Here is a 13,963-nt window from a genome sequence, read left to right on the forward strand (position 1 = left end):
AACATCATGTGCACAATTTGTCTGTTGCAGGACTGTGTGTGCTTCATATGACTCAAGAAATTTTTTCATTAATGTGCCAGATATTTGCCTGAATTGATTTTATGAGTAGGATTCTTAGCATTTAAATATTAGTGTCTACTACATTTGTTTGTTGTGATCTGTTTTCTCCTGCTTCTTGGCTATGCTGTCTGCAGAGTTGAACCTGACAGCTATTACTCTGAGGCTAATGAACTGTATGCATGGCAGGTGGGGCAAGAGAACAGGACGTGCGTGGTGGTGGTTCCAAGTTTTCGAGCCGAGTGAAGCGCTGGTCTAATTTTGTTTTGACATTCTGACTTCAGAGTGTAGGCACTGTTCCTGTTCCTGCTCACAGCATTCTGGCAGCTGAAGTCACCTCGAGCCCCGACAGTGAGTGATGCCAAACGACAGTGAAGAGACATGCCAGTGACTGCACTGGCTTGTGCCTGCAACAGTAAGTGGTCAATCTAATGCTCCGTGGTCGACAATAAGCTTTGACAGGCTTTGCAAACCACACAATCGGTGTCCCGTTTACTTGTTTCCAACCTTTGTTCTCTGATGTACCTTGACAGCCTTATAAATAAGCCAAGGATGCCTCCATCAACCGAGACTTGGAGCTGTTTTAACAGACGTTGCAGACTACATTAAAAATACATCTGCTGCAGAAACGGTAAACATTTTTCACGTTGTAACAACATAATCTCATACATTCAGAATGCCGGTTCATAAAAGACAGAATAAATTACCTTGGATCACTTCTTTGAAAAAAAAAAAGTTGTTAATTTTGTCAAAGTGTAACTATCTCAAAGGATGAACCAGCATTGTGTATTCACGTAAATATAAATTGTGTCTTAAGGCACTGTGTTGCTAGCAGCGACATAATTTGCTCCCATTTCTTAAGTTGAATCTATGAAAAATCTCAAAGACAGCATTGTTGGACATGCATAAAATAGTATTAATGTGCCAACAAGGTGATTCCCAAAGAGCTATTAGCTGAAAATTTGTCATCTCTTGGCACAGTGTGCCGTGTGTCCGAAAAGAAACCAATTGAGGAAACTGAATAAAAGCACGAAGGCTTAAAAACCTTTCCACAGCAGATGGGCAGTATCTGAAAGTCATGTCCTTAAGAAACAGGAAAAACAATTCTGCTAAGACATGGCACAGAACCTGAGAGATGTATCTGGCCCTTCAGATCCAATCTACTTTTTGCTGAAACCTCATCAAACAGTTGAAGGGTCGATGTCAAGACTTGGCATATCTCTCAAGAGTGCAGTGTGTCATTTTAGGAAATGGAGTGAAATGGCTGAGGTATATCAAATTACACAAGAACTGAACTGCAAATCAGTGGCAACAGTTCTTATGGATTGATGAATAAAAATGTTACATTTTTGACAAACTCATTGTCAATATGTACTGACGAAATCATGAGAGGTACAACAGTGAGCATCTAAAGCCATCTGTAAAACACTGTCATGGTTTGGGGCTGCATTTCAATCAGTGACGCTGAACATCTTGTCAAAATTGATGGAAAATTGATGGCCTCCCCACAGCCTGATCTCAACATTATTGAAGCAGTGTGGGATCATATTGACAAAGAAGAGCTTTAAATGTCGTTCAAGAAGCCTGGAGATCTGTTTCTGAAGACTTCATAGAGTTCAGGCTGCCTTACATGCTGTGATTCAAGACTTTTGCGTAGTGTTGTAGGTTTTGATGCAAAATTTTTCACTATGACTAGCTTGGATGTTTGAGCCATTTTACCATTACATTTTTCCAACCAATAGTTTTGTCTGTTTGTTGATTACATTGAGGTAGCCGTCAGCTCACAGGGGTAAGGCAGGTCATCTAATCAGAAGATTGGTGGTTTGATCCATGGCCGCTCCAGTCTCCAGTTTCTCTCTGATGCATACATTAGGGTGTGAATGTTAGATAGAAAGAACAAGTGCTTGGATGAATGCGTTAACGAGGCATGTTGTATAAAACGCTTTGAGAACACAGATAAAGTAGATAAGCGGTGTAAGAATGAGTCCATTTACCAACCATAGCTATTGCTAATCTTTCATCAGTTTAGTTATTAGTTTAAGCTTTGCTTATCAATCACCTTTCGTCAACAGCTATGTCAAATGTAGCTTAAGTAGTTTAAGTCTTTATTGTTCACTGCTAACTATTTTAGCCCAACTAACTGCTGCAACTTTCCATCATTCAATACTTTTAGCTAACCCCTTTAGCCATTTAGCTGTTCAGCTGTAGTGCAAGACTCTCCCCTCAGTCCATTCTGTCTCTGAAACAAACCATTTTAGTTCCCTTCCAGTTAAACCAACTTTGTCGTGATTGGCTGCCCATCATAAACAGTGTGTCTGAACAGCAGGTGCTGTGTTCACATCTAGAAACAGAAATCAAGCAGCTGAGACAGTCTAAGCTAACTCTGAGCTTTTGGTCCACTGGGATTTTGTACATAAACACATCCCTTAATATGTGAAACTTTGTGTTGTGAATGGGGTTTTTAATTTTGTTTTTTTTTAATCAAATTATAATCTGGAGTTCAGTTAATTACTTGCTTTTTTCCTAGCCCCATGCCAGTGCAGAACTATCCCTGCTCTGAGGCGCACCTGTCAAAGAAAATTGAATAAGGGAATATGAGACATTAGAGTGTTTAATTATTCATGCCAAATATATTTATTGACTAAATTTACAGTTCACAATAGACACTAATAAATTTCTAGTCCACTGCTTGGCATCTTTGTGTACACTTGACACATTTGTTGTCTTTCTGTCACGGGTCCACTTATCACGTCTTACTAACTGGATCCCTTTCGAGTATTCCTTAAATGAACAATCACCCAGAAATCCATTGGCTGACTGTTTTTCCAAGAAATTCATTTACAAAGAGAATAATACACAATCTGCAACAGTAAGGACAGATAGTACACTGAATGTAAAGGTCAAATAAAAATGCTGTAAATGATTAATGTGATAAAAGGTAGGTAGTGTCATACTCTATGAGTTCATTTTTTTCTTAGATAAGTGTAGCACAGTCTTTGTGGAAGAGTAGTCATCTTTCTCAGCACTGTCTTTTTGTGTTTTTATAGAGGGATCGGGAGTGTTGCATTCCAGAAATAAAGATTCAATCCAGATCAATATGCTGTCCAAGTAATACTCCATCCACACATATTTTCTTCTCTTGCTCTCCTTCTGTTCTTTCTCTTCATATAGCTTCTGGTTTTGCAGAGAGCCAGCTTCGACAATGACGCACACCTTCAGGAGAGGCAAATATCTGTCCACCCTTTCCCTTCCTTTCATCTTTATGTCTACCGTCTCCACCCTCCAAGCATGTGGTCCTAGTGCTATACATGTCCAGGCTTGGACAGGTAGGCTATGAGGGCCACAACCACCCCCACATACATCCCTGTTCCAATGGTAATGGAAAGTGCAGCCAGGAATAGGGCTCTTCTGGAGCTCATCCCTGCTCTGGAGAAGTCTCCCTTTGCAACGGCCTTGCCAGTCTGACAAAACAAAGCAGAGAGTGAAATGAGCTGGTGTGTTACTCATCAGCACCGAGTGTCTGAGTAGGTGTAAAGCCACAGTTAAAAGAGAGAAAACAAGAAATGCTCTCAGGGAGCCATTAGTTACCATGGCAATTAGGTCATTATCCCTCTGACAGTGACAAATGTGTTGTTTGGGTGTTTTGGTTTCCTATCAAAAATGAGGCTGGCCTTTATTTATTCTTTTGACACATTATTTTCTGTTCTGCTATAATTGTCTCTGCAATTATTGTGTTTCAAAACTACAGAGAAACACTGTGCTGCGTTTGAGGTGAGAGGGCTTGAAGCTAATGGTTTTTTAGACCAGCAGGATGCTAACCATAAGACCAACCAAAGGTGCTGCTATAATTGCAAATGAGTTCTCAGCTATGAGCAAAACAAGTTAAAAAAACAATATAATGGCAGTCGGTCGCTCACACAGGAGCGCACTGTGAACCAAAACCTTAGAGTTAATGGTTTCCCAAAGTGAACACAGGTGACTGACAAGTGGGCCGAATCTGTTTAATTTACATAGCCAATCATCTGAAACAACTGCAAGGAGGGTCACAGGGTGGAAAATGGGCTGCGGCTGCACTTGTCTGAACGCTTGTGCTCACTGACCTTAAATAGAATGCAGTGTAATAAGAGTTGATGACATCCTTGAGATCTCTGGGCCTTTACCTTGTGAGAGTAGTAAAAGGCAACGATGCCCAAGGGCCAGAAGCAGCAGAGCATGGAGAAGATGGCGAGGCCCAAGTAGTCCCGAGGGGGCAGCACAATGAAGTTGTCCTCACTCTCACTGTCACTGGAGCTGTCACTCTGGAAGACGTTGATTTTATACAGAAAAATTAAAAGTCAGAAAAAGAACGGATGTGGAACCTTATATATAAACATAATAACAGAGTATGGCTGACGTATAAAAAGCCAGGTGTACTTTGGACAGCTTTATGGTGTCGTAGCTTGACATCTCATGCTCCCTCTCTACTGTATCTAACCTTTTCTACAACCGCCCAGGACAGGATGTGCTCAGTCAGCCAGAGAGGATTTGGTGCCTCTGTCAACACACATGAGCGGTCTGACAGATAACACAGGATTAACGGATTGTTCCATCATTGCAAGGTGACAGGACAGAGCGTCATTTATGTGCTAAATTGCTTTTACACTCTGAGAGACCTCCACCATCTTTCCTTAATGCACCAGGCATCTTATGAGGTGTACAACAGGAGCCTGTTGAACGCATCGTACCTTGAAAGTCAGGGCCACGGGAGCTAATGAGTGATAGATCTGAATGCCACTTAGGCCACATGGGCACACCGAGCCTGCAGCAACGATGGCAATGTGACTACTACACAGGTGACCTTTAAGAGAAGGTGGCCTTACTTCTCTTAGCTGTCCCAGACATGGAGAGGATGTTTGTCTAAATAAACAGCCCCCACAGGAGCAAGGTTTCATTTGTTAGTCTTCCTGCCTTCGGATCAATCAAAGCAGGGAAAAAGGAAAGTGCAAAAACAGAAATCGATGTGTAAGGCGGGAACTGAACCGACCATTTTAGAGGTAATTAAGGAACAGGCAGTGAGGCAAGCAAGAGAAAAAGGAACCATACTTGTAAATAGCCACATTTCACAGAATATTCTAAACTATTTTCTAGCGTCTGATCGCATCCGAATTAACCAAAACACTGGATGCAATGTAATAACTTTGAGCTATATTCAGAGGATTTCTGCTCAGAAACCTTATTTAGAGGTCAGCGGGGGGTCCAAAGAGTTTACAAACAAATACCTTTGCCAAGAAAGAGATTACGAAGCTCTCTCTTATCTGCTTTATGAACACTGTCCACCTAGACAGACGGGTACGATCTATCAAAACAGCAGCTGGTGGTAACTGCATAATCTGACATCACATGAATAAACTGGTGAGTACAAACAGCAGTAATCTCCTTTTATCTCCGTAGCAAGAACTGATAACAGTTCTGAGTGACTGCTGCATTCAGTCTTACTGACAGCTTGCCTGACACAGAGTCCGGTCGGCTGGGAACACGCTCCCAGTCTGGTCTGCCAGTATAACGGATGGGGGTCCGCCGAGGCTCAGTGCCTTTAACAGCCCTGTCACAGCTCTCTCCTAGTCCTTGTTAATGTCTGAAGGGGACAGACGACTCAACACCGGGGCGCGCACACACACACACACACATATGCACGTATCTGTGCACCTAGTTAGCAGGGGCAATCACAGTGGCATCATGCACAGGGTCTTGTTACTTTGTTACCTGCAATTTATTTTGTCTGTATCACCCAAATGTCAAACATCACCTGCCAGAGACTTGGTCTACGTTTTTCCCCCCCTCTCTGTTGCTGATTGTACACAAGGCCTGCAGCAACATGCAACTGTGAAGGGAAAATGTGTAAACACAGCTGCCACAGACAATATATGGGTAATTTTGGAACTATATGGACCTTCCCCAGCTGCTGCTCTGTTTCTCTTATTTATATTCCCATAGCTGTAAAAATCCTCTTAATCACAGTTTCTCTGAGTCGGCATGACTCGAATATTAGCGCTGCGGCACACGGATGCACGCACAAACACAAAGGCAGGAGGAGAAAGTAAAGAAATGTAGGTGCAAAAGGTCTCATATTCCATTTGGAAAGCCAGCTTTTTATCAGAGCACTGTTAATCACATTCATTTGCGCTTTTGAATTGACATGGAATAACTTTGGCTCCGGGCTCACCTGCTCTGACGGCCATGAATCAGCACAGCCTCGCTTAACACCGTTAAAGCACGACATTACTTATGGCATTAATGGCAGTTGCTGCTATGTCTCAATCTATCTGCCAGGCCTCCGAGTGACAGGAGCTGGCGTGATCATCAGCTCGGTAAGGGTGCTATACTTCTTCCTCTGCCAGCTCAGAGCCCTGAGTACTTCACAAGCCTCCCTGGGTGAAATTAGATTTTCACCACTTCTGAAAAGACTTTGCTCTTTTTTGCTGTCATGTTATCTTTTTTGTGACTATATTAACCCCAAAAAAGAGGGGAAAAATTGCAAAATAGATAAAAATCAGATGTGTCATTTTCTTGGAATGTAATTATAAGACAAAAGCGAACAATTACCCCGCACCGCATTTCAAAGAGTCACAAGCAGATTGACCATTTGCAGAAAAGAGTGAGAAATGCGCGTGAATCACGCCGACAATCTAATAGAACAGCAAATGAAATAATAAGCATCACTACAGCACCGTGACTCATTTTCTGCTGAAAGCTGGCCCTGACAGTTACAAGCAAGTGTTGAAACGCATTTAATTTCATATAGTGACTCAATATTCAATTACTCTGTCAACACTGCCAAACGGTTCTTGCTTCGGTCTGCTGCTTATGCATGTATGGCTACAGTAATCATTCCTGTATGCCTTGTATAAAAAATGAAGAATTATAAGTTTATTATTTCTCTAATAACTTAATAACACAGACTTCCTCATGTTGCATCAGATGCTTGGAGCTATGGATAACATGCCTATAAAGCATGGTGCCCTGCCATTTATGCAGACGACATATTCATGTTTTCCTTTCATGTGACCTCTGACCTCATACTCAGGACCTTGCTGCTCCTCCTCCACCTCATAGGATACCGTCTGTATCTTGGCATCCTTCTCCTCTTGCGCGCTATCCACTGTGTTTTCCGTGGAAACGCCATCTGACGCCTTACTCTCTGTGAAAGTGGTTTCAAAGCTCTCGCTTTTCGAGTCCTTGCTATGAAGGCTGATGTCGTCCTTGCACAGGATGAAGCTGGGCCTGTAGAAGGCCTCCACTGCCAAATGGAGAGAGGTGGCATCCAAGAATTGCTGAGCCTTATGTTTGCCATTGGCCCCAGTGCAGTAGTAGCCAATTAGGCTGTCCTGATAAGGCTGGCTCGGGTAGTCACACTGGTAGCCCTGGTAGTCGTTAGGAACTGCATGACTGCTGGTTTTGTCCAGCAGGGGGTTCTGGAGCTCGCTGAGGCTCTCCATGAGGGCTGGTTCAAACGTCTTGTGGATCAAAGGATGGAGTCCAGAGAATATCGGGCAGTCTGGCAGCTGAAAAAAAAGTCAAAGAAGTCAAGTCTAATCACAGCACATTCTAGGGAATATAGAGTTAATCTAGGTGTGGTATAGGTCTCCAGTTTGATCTAAGCATGAAAATGTGCCCTCTAGAACAGATTTCTAATGCAGGAAATATTTCATCTTGTTTGACAATCAGGATTCCTCTCCTAAGCTCTCACCAGTCTGAGCCATAAAAATCACCATCTGGTGTATGTTCAACTGTTGCATCTCACACCCCCCCCCCTCCAGTTTTATATAAACATTTAGTGAAAAAATATCTTCCACGTGTCACAGCTTCCTATAATGAATACGTGGAGAAAGGATGATAGTTGGTGCTGTATTTCGCGGTGCATACTAATTTGACAAGTCTGAAGTGGCCTCCTCGACTCCGCCTGGATGTTCAAATGCAGCTGAAGAGTGGGACTAATGAGTAGAAGATAAAATAATAATAATAATAAATGACTGCTTTATGTAAAATAATAGCAATTAAAAAAACACAACAACAAAAACAAGAACGCTGTCAGGAAAGGCAGTCACTAAGGCAACCAGTCCACCAATGAGAGGCTCTGTGATATGAGCGTGTCCAGATTTGGGGTTAAGCAAATACACTACTTTGTTTTGCAAAACGGTCAATCCCTGTGGACCTCGTCCATCAAATTCATTTTTTTCATCCCGTGACTAATGGCGAAATGAGATAAAGGGGCTGCATTATGTTATGAAAATAAGTCCGAGTTATGTCATGTGTTTGTTTAGTTGAAAGTCTGAAAACTGAGAAACAAGCTGCAGGGATGGAAATGCACAAGCACATTTGGATGCGATTGTGATTTTGCCCAGAGATTTTGATTTTTGAGGTCTGGAAGGTGACTGAGTGGAGCATAATGGCATACAGAAATACATGAGTTTGGCAAAATATCTATCTATCTATCTATCTATCTATCTATCTATCTATCTATCTATCTATCTATCTATCTATCTATCTATCTATCTATATTGAAAATAATAGTATACAGTGTGGCATAAACTACACCCTTTAGACTTCTCTGGCTGCCTCTGACAGTCTCCACAAACAGTAAACAATAAAACAGGCAGAGGGTGTTGTAAGAGATGCATTATTTCCTCCATATGCAGTGACTTCCTGGCCGTCAGAGACAGCGGTCCTTAAACACATGCAGATTTACAGGAGAACTTTGGAGCCTTTGACCTCCTATGATTAAAAAAATAAAAAGCTCATGCATCCACAGTAGCTTTCACAGTTATTTGCCGTGGGGAAGCATGAATAATGTGGGCCAGTGGCTGAATGTGAGCCCACACACTCACACATATGTACACGCGCACAACACTCAGCTCAGTATCTTCAACACTGTGTCCATCCTCATATGCTCCTGTGCCTGAGCCGCTCTTCAGATAACAAGGAATTCCATTACACACTACATTAGACAACAAAAATCACATCTCACATCCACAAATAATTCATCAGACTCTGGAATGAGTGCACTTAGCACATGAGAGTCTTGGACTCCGCGATTATTAATGACCACCTCTGTCCCTCTGTCTATCTACCTTGTCTTTGTTTAATCTGCTATGGGTTATTCATACATGACACTTTCTTAGCCACAAACACAAACAAAGGCACAATATATTTCCCCTATTGTGGTGCGTCCGCTTCACGTAAAATTGGAAAACTTAATTTTCAACGTACAATGGAGGGAATTTCCTATTTGTTCCCACTCTACTACTCTCAGATATACATCTATCCTAGAACAGCAGCCTAAGAACATATTGTGGCAACCAGCAGCTAAACATCGACGGTCATCTTACCTGTAGTTGAAAATCCTCCGGCAGGTTTGCTCAGCATCATTCCTCGACGCAACTGAGTCGAGGTAGACGGAGCAGTGGACCCACCTTCCCACTTCACATTAACAGTTTTCGCAAAACTGCCATCGTAGCAACAACAACAGCTCCCCTTCAAACGGAAGTAAGTCCGTGTGTGAGAGAATGGACTCTGGATGCTGTGACAGTGCCGCTGCTGCGTTTAAGGCAGATTTTACGCACAGTATCTCACCGAGGCTCGGGCTCCAAACAACTCCAACGGAGGCTGAGCTGACTCCAGCCAAGTGATTGGCTGCGTGAACTCTATTACCGACTAAGGATTTGACATTTCTAAACTTCCCTCTTGCTTGGTCGTCTAACTCTATTCAGCATTTAAAGTGTCGGCCGGTTTTCTTCTTTTTTCTTTCTTCTACGCCTCCTCCCAGCGGTTCTATTTTGCATTGTTGCATAAGAGTCCTTTTCGAATCAGGTTCTTAATATAGCCTCTGAAATGTGTGATCACGTGAGCCACCATTCCCACTTTGCAAACGCATCTGATTTGTATCGTGAAATGATCGCCCTGCTTCTAACTTTCGCATCTTCACAGTGAAACGATTAGGTGTTATTCTCGCTGAGAGCGCCCACTAAAGATAAAAACACAACACGGAAACATTTTTGTAAAGCTTTCCTTCTGCTACATTAATTTTTAGGGTTTCCCATTCTTCGCATGAGTCCAGCTGTATCACTAGTTTCGAGAAGATTTGCCAATTTAATTTTATTGTCTCCTGTCCCAGCACGGCTCTGAACTGGTTCCAAATATAGCCCAGGAGTAAGCCACTATCAAATTCATTGCACATTTAGATTTGATTAATATTTTAGACAAATCCCATGCATTTATCATGAGACTGCCAATTTGGATGTGCCTTTCACCCCACTCCCAGGAGCTGCTCTTGATTACATACTGCAATTTATCATGGTAAACACAGCTTGCATAACATTCATGTAGATGTATTTCCCATGCAGGCAAATTGGTAACATAATAGATTACACACAGGAAAAATGGGAATCAGATCATACTCTAGAATAATATAATAATTATACTGATCAGAGGAGCTATAGCATTTACAGGGACTCAGTCTGTAGTTTAGGGGCATGAAAAACACACTTAAATCTGTCTATCAGGGGACATCATGCTGTGGCAAAAAGTAAAAGACTGATATAGTGCCATTGAACACCGGACACATATCTTATTCAGAAGGAGCACTCTGTTCCACAGGCTCATAAAAATGTCTGGAGTTAATAATGTGCGAGCCCAGGCTCTGTCACTTTCACTGGGAGATGCATTAAGGCGCTGATGGACACTTTATGGGGGAAACATGGGGCTGCATTCATAAGACTGGGCTCACATGAGCTGCTTCTCTTTTAGAGTCACCTTGTGTTCACATGCACGAGGCGACATGGCATAACAGCCCAGCCATCTCTGTGATGGATACCACTCCCTCAGGAGACGAGTATATTAGAAGAGGGGGTGAAGGGGCGAGGCGGAACCTGTAACAGTTTCCTTCCTCCTTCTCCTCCTTCTTTCTTTATTTCTTGTTCTCTGTCTCTCTCCTTCTCATTCTCTCCCTTCACTTTCATTCACTGCAGGAAAAAGGAACATTGTCTAATGAGGATCTGATTCAAAATGACCCACCCCTCCCGAAAGAAAAAAAAATCAAGAGAGGAAACATGTAAAATATGAAATCTTGAGGAAAACCAGTCAAGCTCAATGGGGGCACATTAAGCATGGTTTATGACAAGACAAGATTTCTCTTTAGAGGGCGCTTTTGCCAGTCTTCTTTAGATGGACTGTGAATATTTATGGTTTTCTCTGTGTCCCTTTCTTCTGCTCCATTTTCCGCTCTATATTTAGGCACTGTGTCACTACATGGCAGATGCGCTATTTGTCAAGCACCCCCCCCCCCCCCCCCCACCACCACCTTTAGAGTCATCAAATTTCAAGAAACATAAAAGATTATTAGAGCTGAATATGCAGATATGTGTGTGCTGTTAATTGGCAAAAAAAAGAGAGAGGGGGGGGGGGAGCAAAGGTAAAAGCGATTATAGGTTTTCACATTTACCTTTTTGTATTGATTCTCCTTCACCTGTGTTTGATATCGGAGCCGACTCTGACACCGTGAACTTTCCTAAGGCCCATTAACCAGCTTTAATCATTTAAACACTTTTGAGAATTAATCAGCTTAATCCGATTGGCAGAGAAAGTATCAAACCACTTAATTTGATCTGGCCTAGCTGGCTTCTGCGAAGAAAGGGGGTGGGGGGGTTGAGGATTTAAGCGGCTTTTCCCACGTGACCATTCTGTGTGTTATTTCATGTTTGATTAAGCACTTTTGCAAGGTCTATGCCAGCAGAGCACCTCTGACCACAGAAACAGCCCATGGGATTAGTAAGAGGCAAAAATAAACCATACTGACTGTTAGTACTTGACAGATTGCTTAATTTAGACATGTTTGTGTATTTACTGCAGTGTTTCAGACCAACAGTCCTACTTCTCTTCATTACAAGTGTGAACTAGTTCATATTTGTGGTTACTTTACCGCCCATTTTTCTGCTCCCGGTCTTTATTGTAGACATTAGGTGCTGCGTGAGAAAGTCATCATGCACAGAGAAGTCAGTTCGAGGAAAACAGCAGGACTTCACTTCCTGCAGTGCCAGATTCAGGTGCAGGAGCAGGAGGAGGCTCTGCATATGGTGAAGGTTTTGGCAGGAACACAGATTGGAGCTCCTTCCAGCCCCGGAGGCATAATGCAAGCCTCAGACTTGTGAACTCACAGAAGCGAGTAAAGCTGCAGGTAAATACTGCCTCATACTCACACCATATTCAGGGTGGAATGAGCTGGCCAGGAAGCACATAACAGAGTTGTGTCCTGTCATGGTCAGAAAAAAAGAGTACATTAATCTATGAAGGCCTCAGATAGAGATGTGTTCTTTTAAAGAAGCAGATAGCATTAAGACACAACACAAGCCCCCCTCTCCCCTTTTTTTTTGTTAAATAAAAGGTCCATTTATTTACCATAAAGTGACCTATCAGGCAAATTAATTTCAGCGAGCCATATTATAGAAATTTACTTTAGTATTTGTTGGGTTTGATAATAAATCCACATGGTGCAGAGCATTAAAGGAAATGGATTTACTGCCCTCTTACATCCAGAGAAAATGAAAATGAGCTTGACTCCCACGGAAGGTTGTCATAATGAAAAACATAATAGTCAGTGAATGCCAACATTATGAGAAGCAATTTCATTAAAGCGTTAGAAAGTTGCGGAGTATGTGACTTCTCAAGGTCCCTCCACAAATGTTCAATCAGAATATTAACAGTGTGTGTCTGGAAGCTGGCCCGCGTCTGCGTGCCGGCGCAGTGGGAATGGATGCGCTGGAAATCCCAAGAGACCCGCAGAGGCTTTTGGCTTTTGCAATTATCTAACACACAAATGCAATATGTGTCGAATTAGCTGAAAGCGCTCCATCAGGAGGGGAAAGGTCGGAGTTTGTCATCCACAATTTGAGACAGAATCACCACTTTGTGGCTCTACCCTTCACCTGCGAGCACGCTTCCCTTTAGTGGCGCATAACAAATGCAAAGTGTGCAACTTGGGAGAGATCCAGTCTGGAGTCGCAGCAGTTAACGTCACTTATAATTGGACTTCATCCAGCAGACGGAACCTGAATGAGGACAGTGGGGAGTTTCTCATCTTCACAGATCGCTGGCACCGGTACAGTAGCCAACTGTCCTCTAGAGAGAGAGACGCACTGTGCAGATTAATGGCATCACTGTGCCTAGATTTGAAAACTTCCATTAATGGAACACCAATGATAATTTATTTGGACAGCAGAGCTGCTTCTCTGTGAATAATGAAGTGGCCTCAGGATCATTAATATGATGGATTTGCTCTAATGCAGTGATGCTGTGCCAGAAGTCCGAGCTGTGAAGGAAAAGACAACAAAATAGAAAATCTAAAATCACAGCTTTGTTCATTGTTCGCTTGGATTCACAAAAAAAATGCTATTAAGTACTGACACTGCTTCTTTACAGGGATTTAAGGGTTTCCAAGAACCGATACCTCAGATGATTTTTTATTTGGATCTCTCCTAATGAACTACACACTGTTAATCCTTCTGAGTGTATTTGCAGGTATTCCAGGTGATGAGTCAGCCAGGCATGACAGTGCGCTGTATGACTTGCAGAGATGTGGTTTTACTCACTGTTACTCTATCCCATCAGTCTAAAAAGGAGAATTACCAATTATGCATGCCTGCCTCTGTCAGAGCTGCTGTCCCTCATTTGTCATGGGACCACCCAGCATATGTTACAGCTTTCCACTTTTTAAGATCATACACTAAAGCGTTTATTAAACAGCTCATGAATTAGCATTACAACTTCAATATGCTTCTGTGCAAAAGAGAGCTCAGACGAAAGCAGACTCCACCGTCTGTCAGGGGTTGTGGGACTCATGCGGAAGGGTTATAAATAGGTAATCGTTCAGGAGCGG

General features: G+C 42.5%; 1 protein-coding gene across 1 annotated transcript; it reads right to left on the bottom strand.

Annotated features, from left to right (window-relative positions):
* Positions 1-2,667: 2,667 nt before the first annotated feature.
* LOC113012127 (synapse differentiation-inducing gene protein 1-like) lies at positions 2,668-10,065 on the bottom strand. Its single transcript, XM_026152134.1, has 4 exons — positions 9,423-10,065; positions 7,110-7,598; positions 4,218-4,355; positions 2,668-3,518 (listed from the first exon to the last, which is right to left on the bottom strand). The coding sequence occupies exons 2-4, from the start codon at positions 7,530-7,532 to the stop codon at positions 3,360-3,362; spliced, it is 720 nt and encodes a 239-aa protein (XP_026007919.1). The 5' UTR covers positions 7,533-7,598; positions 9,423-10,065; the 3' UTR covers positions 2,668-3,359.
* Positions 10,066-13,963: the final 3,898 nt, after the last annotated feature.

This window comes from Astatotilapia calliptera, chromosome 19 (genome assembly GCF_900246225.1).
Source record: "Astatotilapia calliptera chromosome 19, fAstCal1.2, whole genome shotgun sequence".
Lineage (NCBI taxonomy): Eukaryota > Metazoa > Chordata > Actinopteri > Cichliformes > Cichlidae > Astatotilapia > Astatotilapia calliptera.

What these genes read in the sequence shown, in the direction of transcription:
- LOC113012127 (XM_026152134.1), bottom strand. Translation starts at nt 7,532, where the DNA reads ATGGAGAGCCTCAGCGAGCTCCAGAACCCCCTGCTGGACAAAACCAGC. An exon ending in AGCAAGGTCCTGAGTATGAG is followed by an intron (nt 4,356 to 7,109) that starts GTCAGAGGTCAC and finishes AACGTCTTCCAG; the next exon opens with AGTGACAGCTCCAGTGACAG. An exon ending in CCTTTTACTACTCTCACAAG is followed by an intron (nt 3,519 to 4,217) that starts GTAAAGGCCCAG and finishes TTGTTTTGTCAG; the next exon opens with ACTGGCAAGGCCGTTGCAAA.